The 21,722-nt window shown below is 38.4% G+C and overlaps 1 protein-coding gene across 1 annotated transcript in view; it reads left to right on the forward strand.

Moving 5' to 3' along the window:
- Positions 1-21,722, forward strand: part of LOC134801456 (endothelin-converting enzyme homolog) — a 78,378-nt gene that overhangs the window by 1,769 nt on the left and 54,887 nt on the right. The window contains exon 2 of the mRNA XM_063774046.1: positions 15,026-15,136. Coding sequence (XP_063630116.1) covers positions 15,026-15,136 — 111 coding nt within the window. The remainder of the gene's footprint in view (positions 1-15,025; positions 15,137-21,722) is intronic.

Genomic DNA, 21,722 nt, shown 5'->3' on the forward strand with positions numbered 1-21,722 from the left:
GCTTTAAATGATAAGTACTTTATGTATTTATTTTTTAATAAAGGACATATTTTAAAGAATCATTATTTTTGACAAGTGGCCTATTGCCTGCAATATGTTGCCTGCACCAAATGATTTGTTTTTATTATAATTTATTATAAAAACGTCTTAACACCGCGGTACAGGACTTCGTTTTTATTTAGGAAAAAAAAAGCAAATTTCATTTTAAGTGCATTAAGCGCATTGAGTGACAAAAATTCTTGGCGAAAAAGCAGTAAAATATGCGTCACTGCGTATACACTTTTTCGGTATGGTAGATCTTTTAATCAAATAGGTTTAACGAACCTATTAACGTTAACTATGGCGTTGACAGCTTATGATGCCATAAACATCGTCAAAAATGGATACGTACCTACCTTATATAGTTGCAGTTGTTTGGCTTATGGTGCAAAATAATATACGCACTGTTGTGTTCACTGTAGTTAATAATATTGATAATAGTTTGTAGAATTTGTTTCTAAACATAAATTTCAAGAACATTTAATATTACAAATGTATTTTATGTATTAAGAATTTAAAAGTTTGTTTGTTTGGATATTTAATAAGATACCTGCTCGTAAAAACGGCTGAATGGATTGGAATGAAATTTAGCATGCGAATTATTTATATCATAACGTTTATATGTCTAAAGATTTTTATTTTACAAAAAATTTTACAAGGGATCTTCCCGGCCCTTAATAGAGGTAAGGGCCGGGAAGATCCCTTGTAGAATTGTAGATGGAGGTAGAATTTAGTACTATTTAGAGTATTTAGATACTAAAAGTGTTTTTGATATTTTACCTGGGTCAAACAGATCACTGTGTTATGTCTTTCCTGTAGACATATAAAGGTTAATTTTCTTATTTAACCCTTATCCACGTGAAAAGGTCCTCCTTTTATTTAAAGAACTATGATAAAATCATTACTTACATGCCCACAAGCTGTTAACTATTGCCCACAGGAGAGAAAACTAGGGTGTTATCGCGAACAGTACATTTTTCTCTCCTGTGGGCAATAGTTAACAGCTTGTGGGCATGTAAACAATGATTTTATCATAGTTATCTAAATAAAAGGATCCCTTTTCACGTGGATAAGGGTTAAATAAGAAAATTAACGTTTATAGCCCTTAACTATTGTGTATGTCTACAGAAAAGACATAACACAGTGATCTGTTTGACCCACCTGCCTAATACGTATTCTCTGCTCAGGCCCACAAAATTTAAAGTCAAGTCTAAACCTTGACCTCTGACCACTTTTTATTACCTACTAAACCTAGCAATTGAAGTATTTGAAGTAAAAGAAACTGCCGTTTTATTACTTTTATTCATTCATAATAAAAACTAGTCATATTAATAATATAAATCAATGTTTCCTCTATCACCATTATCGTTATTGGAAAGCTTTCAATATTTATTAATCTGTATGTTATGTTTGTGCATCAATGACGTTAGTGCACATGACTGATAAGCTCAAGTATGCAATCTGTATCCTCGGTATGGTTCTAGCTTTTAATGATTTGATATGAAAGCTAGAATAATTTGATTATCTTAGGGAATGAGGCAACGAACTAGAATAACTAATTCTTGACTACGTCAAATATACGCCGCACAAGAGGTTTGGACATATAAATAAATAATAAATAAATATTATAGGACGTTCTTACACAGATTGACTAAGTCCAACAGTAAGCTCAAGAAGGCTTGTGTTGTGGGTACTCAGACAACGATATATATAATATACAAATACTTAAATACATAGAAAACACCCATGACTCAGGAACAAATATCTGTATCATCATACAAATAAATGCCCTTACTGGGATTCGAACCCAGGACCATCGGCTTCGCAGGCAGAGTCACTACCCACTAGGCCAGACCGGTCGTAGATAGAAGATATAGATTATATTTTAGCCGATCAATACTTTTATTGACCAACACAACATAACTTTTTTCAATAGCAGGAATTGTATTGGGTACAGTGTAATATTCAATAGGGTAGGGTATATTCATATAGGTATGTAGAAGGGGTAATAGGTAAACGTTAGGTTAGTTAGTTAGTCATATGGTCCATTCTTCGAAGTCAAAAAGATTCGTCTATTTAAATTCGTATATTCCGTCAAGTCAAGTTAAAAGCAATAAGTATCCCGAAACAGGCAACTCATGTATCTCTCTCGCACGTAATTCCTAAAAACTGTATAGGTACTTTAGGGGCTATTCATAAATTACGTCATTTCAAATTAGGGGGGGGGGGGGGTCCGGACATCGGATGACGGTAGCACGACGTAGGAGGAAACGGGGTCATTTGAAGCATGATTTTTGGATGATTGTAGGGGGGGGGGGGGGGTCAAAAATCGTCAAAAAACGATGACGTAATTTATGGACAGCCCCTTATTACAGTAATAAAACGACCATTAAACAGTGTTTCTCATTATAAGTGACCTCCAGGGGCGTATTTACCCTAGGGCCATCCGGGCCATGGCCCGGGGCGCCAATCCGCCAGGGGCGGCAGGGGCGGCAACGCCGCCCCTGGCCGACTGCATTTTGTTTTGGTTTTGGCGCCATTCAACCAACTTTTCACTTTTTCATTTTTTTCTTGTCAATCATAATAATAATATTAAAAAAATGGGGATACGCTGTATCAGAGAATCAGCCGCAGTGGTTTACGTGAAAAGTTGCTTGGAAAGTTAATGCAAACGCCGCTTAGGGCCGCTTATAGGGACCCCATAGTATAAAGGGCACCCCAGGCGCCCTGTATTGAAAGAACGCGTTTCGCGCGACGCAACCTTACAGTGTGGAGTGCGCCACCGGCGCCATGTAAACCAGAGCGTGCAAAGCGTACAGTGTAAAGGGCGCCTCAGGCGCCCTGAATGTAAGAAGCCTGACTTTACAGTGTAAAAGGCCCCGCAGACGCCCTGTAAGTATGTCAGAGCTTTGCCCGACATTACAGTGTAAACTTGTAAAGGGCGCCGCATGCGCCCCGTATGCAAGAGCGTTCTAAAGTTACAGTCTCAGGCGCCCTGTACCCGCTATAGCGCCGCCGCGGCCATAAATTCTAATGCATTATTTGAGGAGATGAACATGTTCTACTAGGGTTAAAAAGAATCATAAAGAACTATTTGTGCTTCATCCTTCTATCCGAGGTATTTTACGTCAGTTTTGTGGCCTCGAGCAAGAGCAGTCGTAAAATTTCTGTAAAAAATGCCACATTGGAAATGTTTTACACCTTATTATAATCCCTCGTATCTAATTTTTCTAAATTTCATTAACATTGAATAAGATCTATCAAATGACATCAATTTCATCAGAATCGGTTAATGGACTGATGAGTAATTACTAAATAAACATTGCAAATAGGAGTCGTAGGTTCGTAACATCTGGTTTTTGGCTTTTTTACTGGGTCTAAAATTTTGAAAAAAATACACAAAATAGTTCTTTATCTATAGATTACAGTAAAATCCGTTAGAAATGTGCAGTCAAGCGTGAGTCGGACTTAATTACTTAGTTTTCGATTCAACCCCTATGGATTTTTTAAAGACATTTCATTTACGTTCCACATAAAAAATACATTGTTATAAATTGGGTAATGTACGGAATCCTTGGAACGCGAGTCCGACTCGCACTTGATTTAAATTGTTTTTGGGTTCCGTACCCAAAGGGTAAAAACGGGACCCTATTACTAAGACTCCGCTCTCCGTCCGTTTTTCTGTCTGTCACCAGACTGTACCTCATGAACCGTTATAGCTTAGGCAGTTGTAATTTTCACAGATGATGCATTCTATTGCCGCTATAGCAACAAATACTAAGAATATAATAAAATAAATATTTAAGTGGGGCTCCCATACAACTAACGTGATTTTTTGATTTTGGTACGGAACCCTTTGTGGCGAGTCCGACTCGCACTTGGCAGGTTTTTTTTACTTGACTTCTGGGGCGGTGAAACTTATTGGCCCGGGGCGCCAAATTTCAAAATACGCCCCTGGTGACCTCTTTAAAAATGGCATAAAAAGTTTAATACCAATAAAAAGTTGCTGACCGCGTTTCAGGACGACCAGTTTAGAAAATACGTTTGACAGTACATATGGTCCTATTTTCCCGCACTAGTGCGTAAAATAGCACTTTTCGTGCGATGTCAAAAGTTTAAAGGGCCATATGTACTGTAAAACGTTGTACGATACACGAATAAGTAATTCGCTTGTATCGTAAATAACTATTTCACGTCAGCACCTATTCGGACAAGGGCTTGTTCTTCTCTGCTAGGAGGGATCAAAGTGGCCTTTTTATTCCCTGATAGGAGGGTTCAAAGTGGCTTTTTTCTGTTTTAAGACACTGTTTTTTCTGCGTACTATATTTTTAGCTTAAATAATATTTTGAAACATAATAATTTCCTCATAGGTGATGTGAAGAGCAATATGTATCAGATGGTAGAGTCTGTGCGGAATGAGAAGAGTCGTAGAATGTATTGGATCCCATACGGTTTACTAATGTGTTGCAGAAAGTTTTTTGACATATTTTTGTATTGCATAATGTTACTTGGCAGAAATGTCTTTTGGCAGAATTACCTTTCGCATAGTATCATTTAGCATACAATCACTTCGCAGAGTTTTTTAATCCAGAACCATATTTTGGCATACTGTTGATGATCATAATAGTATTTTAAACGAATATTGATTTCGCAGATAAATGTATTGCATACTATTTTGGTGGCATAAAGCTATCAAGTTTAAATTAAAGGTGATGTTGTAAATGGTTTTAATTGACTTACCAATGTGCTGCAGTACCTAGTATGCTGTAACATAATCTGTTTTTATGGCAGTTGATCTTACTTTTCTGGTAGCCGTTCGTTTTTGTAGGAGGTCGCAGCTGTAACCTAACCTAGGGTAAGACCTCCAGTGAATGAACACTTAAGCAATTATCCAAGTTTGAAAAATCATTTCTCAGCATTCATTAATAATTGGAATAATTAACTGCAATTTAATCAATCCTCATTTAATAAACAAGAAAGTAATTTCTGCGATTTTTTATTACTTTCATAGTTTTTGAGTTATAGCAGAATTTATCAAAAAGTACCCAAAAACCTAATGAATGAACATAAAAACTAGTGAATGAACACCGCAAAACCATTGAACATTATTTACATAATTTTAATCAGCATTAAAAAACATTTTTAACATAAAAACTAGCTCTATTTTAGTAGGTATAGCTAAAGCGTTCATATCTTTTTATCCCTTCATATTGATTTCAATTAAATAAAATGATGGTTATTCACCAATAACACAGCAACCCGTTACATATTAATAAGAAAAAGAGAATCAATTTTTAAAACAAGAAATAACGTGCATATTTTGATGAAAATAGGTCAGGCTTAGCAAGTAATGCTTAAAATAATAACCTTGTCATTACGTTATTCGTGGTTATATTGTTCATACATAGAATTAGTAGAAATCTAGTAAATGAACAAGCCACATTTTGTATTGTTCATACATAGGCATGAAAAATCTAGTAAATGGACTATAGAAATTTGGTTTGTTCCAATACTGGCTGAATGAATCAGAATCGTTTTCTATGCAGAATCACAAAAAACAAGCTCAATACCATTTCGTTTACATATAAATTTTGAAAAAAATGTAAATCTAGACTACACCAGTAAATGAACACACCGTTCATTTACTGGTTTCAGAACATTTGATAAGCCAGTAATGGAACTATAAAAAATAAAGACTTAATCGCATAATACGCCGACAAAGTGTACATTTATAGAAGGTTTAACTCTTAATCTAACCAAATAACTCAACTTTGTACAGGTAAACATTAAATAAGCACTTCATATGTTGCTCCAAACGTACACTGTTCTTACCTGGGATCTAATTTTTCCTTACAAAACTTCAAAACCAGAAACCTGTAAACTTCAAATGCCAGTCACATTCAAACTGGTCGAAAATAAATTTATCACGGGTTGCCATTGCATAGAAAATAGAGTTGTTAATATGAAAAAAAATACGAAAAGTGGTGGAAATTGCTGTATTTCTTATTTTAGACAAAAAACGTGATTTTGTTCATTCACTGGGGGGTGTTCATTCACTGGAGGGTTTACCCTAACCTATTTTTCTGACAGCCATTCGTTTTTGTAGGAGGTCGCAGCTCTAACCTAACCTAACCTATTTTTCTGACAGCCATTCGTTTTTGTAGGAGTTCGCAGCTCTAACCTAACCTAACCTATTTTTCTGACAGCCATTCGTTTTTGTAGGAGGTCGCAGCTCTAACCTAATCTAACCTATTTTTCTGGCAGCCATTCGTTTTTGTAGGATGTCGCAATTCTAACCTAACCTAACCTTCTTTTCAAGCACACGTCCAATTTTTTTGGGGTCCCAGTTCTTACAAAACTTAACCCACTTTTCTGCTAGCAGAAAAAATCATTATGCCGTAATAAGAGTATGCTGCAGGATGATTATGGTACATAAAATTATGCTAAACGAAAGTCGGCAACAGTAATCTTCTGCTTAATGATATGCTGCAAAATGTATTGTATGCGTAATAAATAGTAATGCCAAGTAATAGTTATGCAAAATTATGATTCGACTAAAAGTGTTTCTGCGATACATGTTATGCGAAATGTATTTCTGACAAACAATATTATGCCAGAAGAGGGGAACCCAAGATGACGATATACATACTCGTACTAAAATAGATAAATACGCCCATAGTTATGGGTGTATTGTAGGAACACATTTCTAATATTTCTAGACACCCATAGCCCCATAGTCACAAATAAATGCTCTAGGTATGTAGGATTAAGGAAGATTTTTTTTACCACACCAGCTCGGAAAGGCTTACTTTGCACTTCAAAAACTGATAGCAAAGTTGCATCTTATTCACATGTGAGGCAAAGTAATGAAATGCAAATTTTGAGTTGTTTTCTTATGTTTGCTGGTAGAATTGACTTTTAAATGATGATTTTGGATGATAAATACTTAATAACATTCATTTGGATTTGATTTGGTTTGATTTTGTTTGATATTTTACATTTAATATTTGCTTCGGGTTGGTGTGGTGAAAAATTTTGTGTTTCACTCGGGGGCAAATTTTGTTTAACCCTCGTGCTTTGAAACCCTCGCAACGCTCAAGATTCCATTTTTCGAACCACTCGCTACGCTCGTGGTTCAATTTTGGAATCTTTCGCTTGCTCGGGTATCAATATTAGCACGAGCGGTTAAACAACAACTTTGCCCCCTTGTAAAATAAATAACTATTATTCAATTTTTTATAGAGGCTTCCATATCCATACACTCGTGGTGACGATGCCAGCCTCATAGGAGAGTTCACGTGTATAACTAACCCTCGGACCTAAGTTCAAGGAAGATGAAACCACTTTTTGTATTGTTTAACTTAACCTGTTTAACAAAGTTTAACCTTGAGAAACACGTCGGTTCGCATATTAGCGAAGTTAATCCACTTAATCTAATACCTATTAGCACGGTACCAACTACTCCAAGGTTAGACATAGGGCGTAAATACGGCGACATCATCATCATATCAGCCAGCCCCGTCGTATGCTGTGGGTTTACCGCGAAAACCGATATTTGCAAATTGCGGAGATCTATCGCTTTTACTCCAATAAAGGTGTAATTAGAGTAACAAAGAAAGATGCTCGCAATTTGCGAACTTCGATTTTCGCGGTTATAGCTCTGGAGTCGACAATCATGTGTTGCCATCATCCAATAATTCCATACCTTTCCCTTCTCCACGTGGTACTCCTTGGGGCCAAGATGACAATAAGATGATGATGATGAGATGATGATGATAGTAAACCGAAATCGAATCGAAACTTAAATTTATTTATCGTATGGCATTACAGTTACTGGATTCAATTTAATTATTAATCTAGAGATTGAGGTTTGCACTCTTCAGATACTCGATGGCCCTTTCACTCAGGTTCGTAGGGTCTTCAATCCGTCCCTTAAATGGCTTAAATGATGAAACTTAAAAACTTAAATGATGTATGGAAATAATCACGTGACTTCGTAGCATGACAGATGCTACGAAAATTTATTCGCGTGGCTCACATTAACATACCTACTCTTTTAACATTCTTCAACTAAAAAAAAACATCATTCGCTTGCCCTTGTCCCATTCACTTGGGGTCGGCGCAGCATGTCTTTTTCTTCCCTACCTCTCTGTCGGCCGTCATCTCATCATTCACTTGCGTTCGTTTCATATCATCTCTCACACAGTCCATCCACCTTTTCCTCGGTGTGCCTCTCCTCGTACCTCCCTCCACATTCATTCGTAATACCTTTCTCATCACATGACTTTCATCCCTCCGCATCACATGCCCGTACCAACGAAAAAAATATAAAAAGGTGGGTGCAATGGTCGCGCGCTTATCAATATTTTTGGCGAACATTTGTATGATTTATTTATGGCGCTACCGATTTATTTTTAGATTTCGCTATCAATGGCCGGAAGGCTTGTGGTGATTGTACGAGGTTCAAAAAATATTATAAATATACCTAGGTACTATGTAAATCAGTTTGTACTGTTTTTCATAAAACAGTATTTTAGTTGTTTCCACAGAACTTCTGGCACTGAAGTTTTCTTTATGTTTTGAATATTAGGTACCTACTTATAGAGAAATATCTGGCCACCAAATTTTGTCGAAATCGGACAAAATAGAAAAGTCGACAATAAAATAAAAATAGAAAAAGTTCAAGATTTTATAGGAAATGAAAGCTCCGCAATCAGCGACATATACAGTATAGGTAGTGCACAAGTCATTTTCCGGCACATTTCGCTCTCATATCCGCCACTAGATAATTACAAATCGCTCTGCCAACATTAATTACTGATGCTGTAGCTATTCACAAATGGCATCTTATAGGCCCCCGTGCATGAACTATAATAAAATAAAATATAAAAATAAAAAAGCCTTTTATTCCAACTCATTACTAACTAAAGTTTACAAACTAAGGTTACATATAACTTATTTTTAATATTTACATAATGCAATTTATATCTTTACTTTTTATTTGAATGAGCGGACCTCCTCGTGAGTAAAGGCCTCTCCCAGTTTGCGCCAGCTCTCTCTGTCTTGAGCCTTGGTGTGCCAGTTGCTAGAGACGTGCTTTGTTATGTCCTCTATCCATCTTGCCTGTGGTCGCCCTTGTCTGCGTTTGCCTGGTGGTCCTTTCCAGAGCGTCGTTCTCTTCGTCCACCTTGTATAAGGTAGCCTAGCTACATGTCCTGCCCATTTCCACTTCATGTTTATGCAGTGTTCTAGGGCATCTACGATCTTGGTTTTTTCTCTTATTTCTGAGCTTTTTATTTTGTCTAACCGTTTATTTTTAATATACTTCGTTCCTGTGCTCTCTGGCAGGTTCTAATTTTTTGTTTAATATCATTTGTGTATGTCCAGGTTTGGCACCCATAGCTTAGACATGGTAGTAAACAGGAGTCTATGACTCTTTTTTTCAGTGGCATCGGTATAGGGCTTTTTAGAATGTCTTTTAGACTCCAGAATATATAGTCATAAACTTAGCAAGAGAAATATCTGTTTTTTTCCGATATAATAAAGTTTTTTTAAATAAAACAATGATGGTGGCAAACAGGAATACGGCCCGCCCGATGGTAAGCGGTAACCGTAGCCCATGGATGCCTGTGACGTCAGCAACAGTGATGTTTTACAATTGTCGCACCTGTCACCGTGGTGAAATTGGAGCCAGAGCCTCTACCATCAGTTTTAACATTGACATAACGCTCACGTCTACGTAATTTACTTTCTGTACATCTCGCTTCCACTATTGCTCGCATATGCGAGTACGAGCGAGATGCATAGAAAGTAAGTTACGTAAACGTGAGCGTTATGTCAATGTCAAAACTGGTGGTAGCCGTACTGATGGTATCCCAGAGTCCCGTGTTCGAGTGTCGCCTGAGACAGTGAGTTTTCCACTTTTTCTTTACCTATGTCTAATTCTAAGCATAGCCAAAAAAACAAATGATAAAATCAGTGACGCAGGTATACTTATCTGTCATCTAAAAATAAACCTTCACTACACCTTATAAAACAAAGTCCCCCGCCGCGTCTGTCTGTTTTTGTGTATGTATATTCGCGATAAACTACTGAACGCATTTTCATGCGGTTTTCGCCTATCAATTGAGTGATTCTTGACGAAAGATTAGGTGTATACTTTGTTAAGGTTAAGGTTTTGTGTAACCTGTGCGAAGCCGGGGCGGGTCGCTAGTTTATAATAATAATAATGTTATCTTTACTTGTCAAGTACCAAGACTTTTTGGTTAATAAGTTATTTACTATTGCAGATAAAAAAGTAAAATATTTAAACAATATACACGAAACAAAAAGGTGTCATTTTGCCGTTTATTAAAAAGTTATATGCGCCTAAATTAGTTAGGTTCATTTAGGACTTACGTCGTTATATTTGTTAACTTTTGGGGCTTAAAAGTGACAGCTAGGGCTTAAATGGGTGATTCCAAAATTCCAAAAGTGAATGACAGACAAAGAGATAGAGATATCTTCATTCAACGTGAACGTAGGCATAGACGTTTCAGTAAGTACGGTAATCAAAAAAGTTAAAAATCAAAAGGACATCTTCCTCGCGTTATCCCGGCATTTTGCCACGGCTCATGGGAGCCTGGGGACCGCTTGGCAACTAATCCCGAGAATTGGCGTAGGCACTAGTTTTTACGAAAGCGACTGCTACCTGACCTTTCAACCCAGAGGGTAAACTAGGCCATATTGGGATTAGTCCGGTTTCCTCACGATGTTTTCCTTCACCGAAGAGCGACTAGTATTTCGTACATAAGTTCCGAAAAACTCATTGGTACGAGCCGGGGTTCGAACCCGCAACCTCCGGATTGAAAGTCGCACGCTCTTACCGCTAGGCCACCAGCGCTTCAAAAAAAAAAACATCAAAAGGACAAATTATCAAAATAATATTCAATAAAATCAATATTTACTTTTACAAAACTTTCTTTTTACAATACGTCTCTATTTTAAATTATCTTTGATAAAATGCTTAAATAAATCGTCTTATAGTACCTAAATACTTCGATTAACTTTTCTTTGTCACCTAACCTTCTCGTAACCTAGGTTCTATGTTGAGTGACATTTTTGCGTGATCCTGATTATGAGGACAAAAAAGTCTGATAGTTGTTGTTATTACAGATGTTGTGCATAATTATTTTCCATCGTATTTTCACGGAAACGTACGAATGTCTTACTATTTCAATCAGTCCCTATATAAGTACAAAAAGTATACTGAGGTTAACTGAAGTGTAGGTTTGTAGGTAAGAGCATGACAAATTCGAACGTTTCCGAGAAAATACTGTATTTTTGTATTTTATCAAATACCTCAATTAAAAAAGTAGAGTGTTATTGCATGTTTTTCTAGGTTTAGATTCATATGAGAAAAAATATAAACCAATTTTCACCCCATACAAAAAACTCTATTCCAACACATTTTTTGGGGACAAAAACAAAGACTACGAAAAGAAGTTTGACCCAATTAACACGCTTTTATTTCATGTTTTGTGTGTGAATTGTCAAAAAAGGGGGAAATTATTTTTACTCTATTTTTCTTGGGTGTCAAATAGTGTCAATAATTAAATTTGGCGATGTTTTAAATTTTTTTGTGTGTCGTACACAACCACGTGTTTTATTTCCGGCCCACCGATAGCGATGCCTGTTCATGATGATATTAATTTAGTTTCCATCTCAACTTAGTAGTCAACTGTTCTTTTTTATAATTCTGTTAAAAAAAGTTTTAAAAATGTAAAAATCGAAGTTTTTTTACAGTGCAAAGTGAATGCGTGTTTGTGAAATTAATATTTATTTTGATTTTCCGAAAAACCAAAACTTTGCCATCATGAACCTGATTGAAAAGGATGAGGTAAACGTTGATATGTATTTTATACTTCGCTGTATTAAGTACTTATTTAAAAAATCCGTCCGTCTGTCTGTCTGTCTGTCCGTCTGTCTGTCACCAGGCTGTATCTCACGAACCGTGATAGCTAGACAGTTGAAATTTTCACAGATGATGTATTTCTGTTGCCGTTATAACAACAAATACTAAAAACAGAATAAAATAAATATTTAAGTGGGGCTCAACAAACGTGTTTATTTGCCGTTTTTTGCGTAAATGGTAGGGAACCCTTCGTGCGCGAGCCCGTCTGGCACTTGGCCGGTTCCGGTGTTTTGTACTAACCGAAACATAGATCATAAACAAACCTTATCCCCTTGCAATAAGGTTGACGTATTGTCAGTTGTGTCGGCGATGGAACACAAAGAAGCCCATTCATTGTTGATTACGCTTCAGATTCTTCAGAATCATGATCTCACGCTGTAAACAGCGAAGCTCAAAGCGGTCTGTTTCTGAGTAGAGTCACAGAATAAATAATAGTACTAGGTACAGAAGACTCACTCTCTAACAAAACGCGTCTGTTACGATCAGGACAGATATGGCCGCTAGGTGGCGACAGCGCCACGCGCGGCTCATGGCTAGCCACCAAAATTGGTGTGGAACGGATGTACTTTTAGCTACCTGTAACAAAGCGACGAAATCGCGGAGTGAGCCACGCCTGGTAGAGTCCCAAGAGGGTATTAATCGTTTCTCACTGTACTTACTGTAAGTACGTGTCATTGGTATGATATAGGTCATACACGGATTTAGATTATATTTTTGTCCTCTCTGTAAATTTAAAAACATTTATTTATGAAGTCCCTCTTTGTACACACAATTAATAATTGACCCTATTCTGAGAGTCCATGAGTTGCCATATCGTGTTACGACGACAAATTAAACATACGCTATGCCATGGTAAATGGGGATATCGTGTCCCACTCTGCCCTAAAACGATGTGTGTTTTGACTGTTTTGTAAATATTTCGCCGATTCGATTTGTGCGTAGTTTGGGAAAATCAATGTGTTTACACAGATATGACAAATATAACCTTCGAAGGGATAAGTTTGTATTTGTATTTTGGTTTGCCTAATTGTAAGTTACTTTATAAAACCGTACAAGTGCGAGTTGGACTCGCCCACCGAGCGTTCCGTACTTTTTAGTATTTGTTGTTATAGCGGCAATATAGAAATACATCACCTATGAAAATTTCAACTGTCTAGCTATCACGGCTCATGAGATACAGCCTGGTGACAGACAGACGGACAGTGGAGTAATAGGGTTCCGTTTTTCCCTTTGGGTACGGAACCCTAAAAAGAGTTAAAAAGAGATTATAGCAGGCAATGCTATATAATCTGTATAATCACCGATAAAATTCATTTAAATGCTAGTTTAAAATGTTTAAAAGTGTTCATGCAATTTTGTACAGCTAGCTGTGGGTATGTACTTAGATATAGATATGAATCAATTATTGATAAAATCACCCTTAAAGTCCACCTTTAACATGGACACGGCCAACAGTGAGCTGACAGACATACGAGGTGCGGTCTAAAAGTTTCCGGCGTGACATAGAAAATAAGAGCATACATTTACAAAACTATTTTTATTATTCGATATATTTGCCTTCTATTTCAACACACTTTTTAAATCTGTAAATTAGCTTTTCTAAAAAGCCCCTTGTAAAAGTACTCTGAAAGTTTGTCCTCAAAATGGGCGTAAACCGCATGGGTCACTTCACCATCTGAGAGTTAAGGATATAAGGATATATAGGAATAAGGATATGATAGAGTTAAGGACTATATCACTGATCGGGATATATGGGAAAAAATTGACAAACCAAAAAACGGTTAAATAATTGAAACTGATTTTATTTTATTTGGTGCTACGTATACCAATTATGCAATGTGTTTGTAATTATGTATTTGATGTTTGTTGTAATTGTTTAAGTTAAATTTAATTCTGTACAAATGTACTTTTTTGACCTTCATAGGTGCATTATGTTAATGCTTAAATAGAATAATAATGAAATTGAATTGAAATTGAAATTGAAATTGAAATTGAAGAAAATCGTCTTCCCTTTAAGTCTGCCTTAAGTTTCCAAAACAAATAGTAGTCACTAGGGACCAGGTCGTGACTATAAGGTGGGTGGCGAATATCCTCAAAGCCACACTTTGCAACAGCAGCCTTGGTAATTAAAGCAGTGTGAATGGGCGCATCGTAGTAGAGAAGGCGCACACCTCTGCTAAGTTTTCCCCGAAGTGTGTGCTTGGTCACCTCTCGTAACTGTTGTTTAAGGGTAGCGTAGGAGCTGCCAGTCACCGTGGTATTACTTTATTTTATGTCCATCAACAGTATTCCTTGACAATCCCAGAACATGGTAGCCATGGTCTTTTTAGTGGATTGCGTTACCTTCGCCTTCCGAGGCCGCTGTTCACCAGGACGACGCCACTCCTTCGATTCTCTTTTATCGAGGGAATCATAGTACAAAACCATTGTTTCGTCCCCAGTAACAATTGACTCCAGAAAACTCTTTCCATGTTTTTTATAGGCGTCCAAAACTTCCTGAGAGCACGCTTTTCGTTCACTTCGCTGTAAGCTTGAAAAAAAGTTTCCATTTCCTGTTATTCTAATCGCCGTGAAATAAAAACCGCAAACCAACCGCAAACAATAGAAACCCAAAATCTATATCCAAAAGAACACGATAAATGACAATTAAAATGACATATTTTTTTTATTTTTTTAAAACGGCCAAACCATTCCAGCCAGAAATATCTGGACCGCACCGCGTATTTATCGACAGATTTCAAGATAAAATTTCTAATGAATCACTTTATAGACGAATAATTTATCCATTTTTGTACCGAGATCTGCTGTTCACGAAATTAGACCCCATTTTCCTTATCGAAACTGGAGGCAAATTGATTTCGGCCACAGCTACCGTGTTAAAGACACCCGACTTCAGAGATTATTATTAATAACATTATAACATCAATACTTACCTATTTATACCTAATTAAGTATTTGTACCTAATCAATATATGTGTTTTTGGTAAGCATGTTTGCTAGTAAATATATCACCAAACTATGCTTTGTCTACAGATGGCTCGTTACAAGAAGGCGGGGTTCATGGACGATGACGCCGGCAGCGTCAGCTCCATCCAGCTGAACGAGGGCGTCCGTTCAGGCGGTACCCATATCCGGTACCACATGGTGAGTGGGACAGCTAGTCTTCCCTCTTCTAGACCGGGTTCATGGACGATGAATTCTGGCAGCGTCAGCTCCGTCCAGCTGAACGAGGGCGTCCGTTCAGGCGGTACCCATATCCGGTACTACATGGTGAGTGGGACAGCTAGTCTTCCCTCTTCTAGACAGGGTTCATGGACGATGACGCCGGCAGCGTCAGCTCCATCCAGCTGAACGAGGGCGTCCGTTCAGGCGGTACCCATATCCAGTACCACATGGTGAGTGGGACAGCTAGTCTTCCCTCTTCTAGACGGGGTTCATGGACGATGAATGCTGGCAGCGTCAGCTCCATCCAGCTGAACGAGGGCGTCCATTCAGGCGGTACCCATATTCGGTACCACATGGTGAGTGGGACAGCTAGTCTTCCCTCTTCTAGACGGGGTTCATGGACGATGACGCCGGCAGCGTCAGCTCCATCCAGCTGAACGAGGGCGTACGTTCAGGCGGTACCCAATCCGGTACCATATGGTAAGTAACACAGATGGTTCTTCTTCTTCAAGAACAGCAGAAGACTGGCAGTCAGCTTCTTGTAGTTGTGTAGTTGTTCAATCCCTGTCCCTGGTTTACGGTTTTCGGATAATGACTCAGCAACGGCAGCGTCAGTTCGCCAGTTCTATCCAACTGAATAAGGGTGTCCATGTGTGTGTGTACCCATGGGTGACGCCTGAACGGACTATGTGATATTAGGGGGTATTACCCGTTTCTGTACCCAACCAAATACTTGTTAGGGACCCTCGGTTATAGCTCGTTAGAGGTCAGGCGAAACTTTTCTTTATTGACTACGGCTTTGCGTGTCCTGCATGCGCGGCGAGTCAGACTGCCCAGAGCTGGTCTGCCGTCTGGTACGACTGTTTGTCTCTGACTTTCCCAGGATAGCTCTTAGGCCCCGCCGACGCGACTTAAATATTGGCAATGCCGGCGGCTAGCACTGTGTCGCCTAAGAACTCGCCACTTCTTCGTGTTCTCCCACTGTTGAATGTTCTCCTGACATCAGCTACTGACTGCGATATGTTTGCGTGGCGATGGACGGCTGTGTGCAGTGAATGTCTGAGCTATTGTGAGAGGATGGATGCGCGCATCAGTTGGCGTATTTGGAATAACTAGCAATGAAAGATCTCTGCTACTCTATTGCTATTCCTGCCGGGTTTCTTGCGTCGGTATTGTTTTGGGTCAAGGGGCCCACAGATTACCAGTTCGCCTGACGATAATATCAGCCTCGGTTCGGAACTGTCACCTTTTGCGTTTAACTGACAGGCTGATGATATCGTTCGGCGAACTGGTAATCTGTGGGCCCCTTCAGAGGTGTAGGGTTAGAACCGGTGGCAGTGTTCCGATTTCGTCCCTTAGATTGGACCATGACCCAATGTACAGCGGGCTTAGATTTAAGAATATCGATATAGGGCAAGTTGGTGCGACTGCGAACTCATGAAATATTAAACGGGTTACTTTGTATGTATTACATGGAAAATGCATATAGCGTTGCGTTTGAGTGTACGATTAGCGTATAGCGTGACTAGCTTCAGTTAGTTACGACCATGGTAGAGATACCTATTGCAAAAATTGGCAAATTGCCTAAAACCTAAGTTACCTGACAAATTGCTGAGAAAAGTTCGTTTCTGTACGAACAGAGCCTTTTGATAAAAAAATATATTTTAGTTCGGTAGCAAATCGATATTTTTGGTGCATTGTTTCATACGCCTATTGACGCTTTTCCTACTCTGTATCTATACAATCAGTACCGTCTTTACCATAAGGACACACGGGGCCTGTGCCCAGGGCCCTCATCTTCAGGGGGGGCCGAAGGACAGAGAGTAACAGTTTATTTGATTATCTACCCATAATAAATAAAAGATAGTAGTTAAATGTTAGTTTTTATTAGCTTTCTTTACTTTCCAAAAGGGCCCCAAATTCTTATGTGCCCAAGGGCCCCAGCATAGTTTAAGACGGCCCTGTGTACATTCCTTTTTAGGGCTTTTGATATAACCTCATACTGGTGTTCCCTCGATAAAAACTTAGCAACCTAGTTTAGTACTTAACCCATTCAGCGCTAATGGCAATACATTGTCGTTTCGCCTCTACGAAGCATTTTCGCTACATACCGGGAAACCCAAGTAATTTATTGGCTACGGGTACTATACGTAGCGCTACGTCCGTAGCTAAGTAGCAATGCCTTAAAATATGAGCTCAAACACACATTTACACGATGATACTTCACGTTAAAGCAAATATTTATTAAGCGGACAAAAATAAAGGACACCGTAAAGTAATTTATTATTGAAAAAACAAATAGCGCCTGGACATTGTTGACAAGCAATGTTGTGAAACGCATTCACGTGGCTAATGGATGTATTGTAGGGGGCTTCAGTTAATTGAAGCGGTATAGGTAGGTATGTATGTCTGAGTACTCTAAGTATACGTACCAGAAATACGTACGTACATGTAAATACAAAGGTTTACTTATGAATTCTAGTTTTAAGTAACTTTACTAGTACCTACGACGACATTTCAATTAATTATGATAAATCATAAATCATTTATTTTGCTTAAAACATGGTACAATAGATGGTCAACAATTATAACTGAAGCACACATTTCACCAGTAGCTGGCATGCAAAATTTATACCTACAATATTTGAAACTAACAAAGTCATAACAAAAAATTATAATTAATGGAATCACATAAAATAATAAAATACATTAGTAATATTACACATTAGTCACAACACATAAAACGCAATAGTAGGGATTAATTTCAATAATTAAGAGATTCGAAAAATGTCAAGAATATAAAAGAACTTAAGACTACATACCAATTTAACAATTATAATAATCAAAATAATCACTGACATGATAGAAGCATTCGTCTATTAACCATTTTTTTAACCTAGTTTAAAATAAATTAAGTGGTAATTCTTTAATGTCATCATGTAAACGATTATAGATACTAATTGACATACATAGGGCATTCTTGCCATACAATTTATATAATAACGGACGAAAATATTCTCCTATATTGTAAGGTAAGGTACATAGTATATACCTACGCTCTAAAACGCACTTTAATATGGCAACATAGCTGGCTTGCCGGTGCTTATTGGAGTTGAATATCTCATTACTGTGAGGTTTATATTAGCAATAGCTATAGATATAACTTCATATAATCAAGATAAAGATATGCTCGAAAAGATGGCGTCATACCTTTGGCCTATACTTGTGTAGATGGCGACACCGTTTGAAGAAAAAGTAAACCCGGGGAAAATAATAAGTTAAAAATTCGGTCAACGAATAATTTCATTTTGTTTTTCTGCCAAAACAACGCTACTACTTTCTTTATCTTTGGGAACTAGGCTGAACGACCTAGATTTTCCTTTTTATGAACCTAAATAAAAGTTCAGTGCCTATTCGCACACAAGAAATGTGGCAGTTTGCCAAAAACTATAGTAACATACCAAAATTAGTGTCCGACCGAAACATGTTTTTTTGCCGAAACCGAAACCGAAACCGAATGTTCGGCTTTGGCTCTAGTTTCGGCCGAAACCGAAACCGAAACCGAACCTTTTGTAGACTTGATAAAATCGTTGAAAAAATGTCATAAAACCGCTTTTACACAAATATTATGGGGCTGTCAACACCCAATGTCCTTGAAATTGATGTTACTTAAGCAGTTTTTTAAGAAAATTACTAGAGTTAGACCAAGATAATTCTGCAACGATTTTGATAACACACGCAGTGCGAGTGTTATTTAAACGTCAAAATTTATATGAAGTTATGACGTATAAATAACATTTGCACTAGTAGCACTGCGTATGCTATCAAAATCATTGCAGAATTTTCTTGGTCTAACTCTATTCATTCACCAGTCAAGCTAACATGTAGATCAGATACAGGGTCAACCAAAAACCAACCGAAAACGCGAGCGCAGCGAGCGCGAAATTTTTTGTTAACAATATCGCAAGGGAAGTAACGGGAGTGGAAAACCGAGAAAAAGGTGGATGGACTGTGTGAGAGATGATATGAAACGAACGCAAGTGAATGATGAGATGACGGGCGAGAGAGAGGTATGGAAGAAAAAGACATGCTGCGCCGACCCCAAATGAATGGGATAAGGGCAAGTGAATGATGATAATCGTAAGGCCGGGTACCGATCTTCACCTGGGCCTAAAAGTCCGAAGTGCCCCAGTGAGGCGAACTTTCATGCGAAGTAAAAGCCGTGCTTCAGGCTTCAGGATAAGTAGTTGAGCACAGACTCCAACCAATGTCCATTGTATTAAAAAGCGAGACGCGCAGGCCGAGCATGGCGCAGCGAGGCGAACGGCTAAGTTGAAGTAGAGGACATGTGGAACACAAACCAAATGGTAAATTGAGGTAAAAAGTGAGGCTAAGGTCGAGCATTCGTATGAAAAACTGCACTGGGGACACTTTTAAGGGTTTTATCTTCGTTTTAATTAATAGTCAGAAAATCAACTTTGCAGTACTACTTGAGCGTAGCCTTTAGCCTCGCTTAAAATTTGCCATTAGAGGTAGATAGGAAAGTGACTGAATAAGAGCGAAAAAGACATCGTTCGACTCGGGCCGAGCTGATACTCGGCCAACGGCTACGTGCGATAGTGCTATCTCATTCACTCCGATACAATGTGTGCGATAGACAGTGTGCGCGTTATAGGTATTGACAGCCTCATAAGACTGCGTCGACCGTCCAGTGGCGCCCTCATTGGTGGAATTGTGTTTTATAATAAACCAATTAATTTCATATACATGAATCAGTAAATGTAGGTTATTACTATTGTTGTCCTACTTATTCCCCAACTTTTGGTCTTTGTCCGAAGTGCCATTTCGTAAGTTTCGGCCCGGCCGAAAGGTTCGGCCGTTTTTTGGCCGAAACCGAAACTACAGCCGAAACATGATTTTTTGGCCGAAACTGGCCGAAACCGAAACCGAAACCGAACCTTCGGTCGGACACTAACCAAAATGCTTATGTAGATAAAAATACCTAAACCCAAGGCCTTCGGAATAGTACATTTCGATGCTAGTGCGGAAGGTATGTCATTACTTCACGAGTACCGAGATATCTTGCCACGAGCCGCAGGCGAGTGGGAAGACTCGGGACGAGTGAAGAATGACATTTCCGCACGTGTATCGAACGACGTTTTTTAATACAGTTGCGAAAAAATAAGTAAAACATTGTTAATCGTACACTAAACAAAAGTGGTAACAGTGACAGCTCGCTTAGACGTCGTCTTTAAGTATATTATATCTATGGGCGTTTGGCAGCTATTCCGTTCCATTCAGACACCTTATTAAGAACGGAATTTTCAATATTCAATATTAAAAAATAAACGTGTTATAATGATGAAGAGGTAAGTATTAAAATATGAAATATGTATATTTTTCATATTCTTACATTAACAGTAGGTTTTTATGCTGATTACGACGTTTAAAGGAAACTAATATTAACACTCATCAATAAGTAGTCGTGAATTGGAACAAGTATAAATTTAAAAAAATTGGAAAAGTAAAAAGCACTAGTTCGACATAACCAACTTTCCGCACGCTAAACAGCTACGTAAAGTAGCACTTTGTGAGCAACTGTATTAAAAAATCTTTTATTTATCAGCTGCTTTGTTTGGTTCCGTATCCAAAGGGTAAAAACGGGACCCTATTACTAAGACTCCACTGTCCGACTGTCTGTCTATCTGTCACCAGGCTGTATTTCATGAACCGTGATAACTAACTACACAGTTGAAATTTTCACAGATGTATTTCTGTTGCCGTTATAATACCTACTAAAAACAGAATAATGGGGCTCCCATACAACAAACGTGATTTCTTTGCCGTTTTTTGCGTACCTAATGGTACGGAACCATTCGTGCGGGAGTCTGACTCGCACTTGGCCGGTTTTTTATGTTGTCTCGCGATGGACATGTTATGTCAACTTCTGTATATAAACAAGTTTCAGTCCAAAGTTTGTTTCCGAGTTCACGGCCTACAAGATGACAATAGTACAGGCGCCATCAGTTACATCGGAGTGGCCAAGCTGCTCACAAATATCTGAACACGCCTCTATTGTCAAGGCGTTAGAGCGCGTGTTCAAATATTTGTGAACACGTTGGCCGCTCCGATATATCTATTGCGACTATTGCGCCTGCGTCTGCGCAAGATTTCTGAAATCTCTAAAGCCCCCTCCAGACTATGCGCGTGAATCGCGGCGCGAAGCCGCGAACGCGAGTGTGGCGTCGATTTTCGCAGACAGCGAAATCGACTCCACACTCGAGTTCGCGGCTTCGCCCGCGATTCACGCGCATAGTCTGGAGGGGGCTTTACGAATAACAAATACTATGGTAAAGGGAAACAATAACTTCATGTTTTGAGTGTTCCGTACCAAAATTGATAAATGATAACACATATGAACTAAGTTCACCTCGGTATTTGTATGTTTTTCAGCACCTGACGAAATATACAGGGTGGGCCCTGTAACACTAACAAAAAATAGAGGATTTATTTGTACGTGGGTATAATAATCAAACGGTCTAAACAAAAAAAATTAATACATGTA

This window comes from Cydia splendana, chromosome 22, assembly GCF_910591565.1.
Source record: "Cydia splendana chromosome 22, ilCydSple1.2, whole genome shotgun sequence".
NCBI classification, from domain to species: domain Eukaryota; kingdom Metazoa; phylum Arthropoda; class Insecta; order Lepidoptera; family Tortricidae; genus Cydia; species Cydia splendana.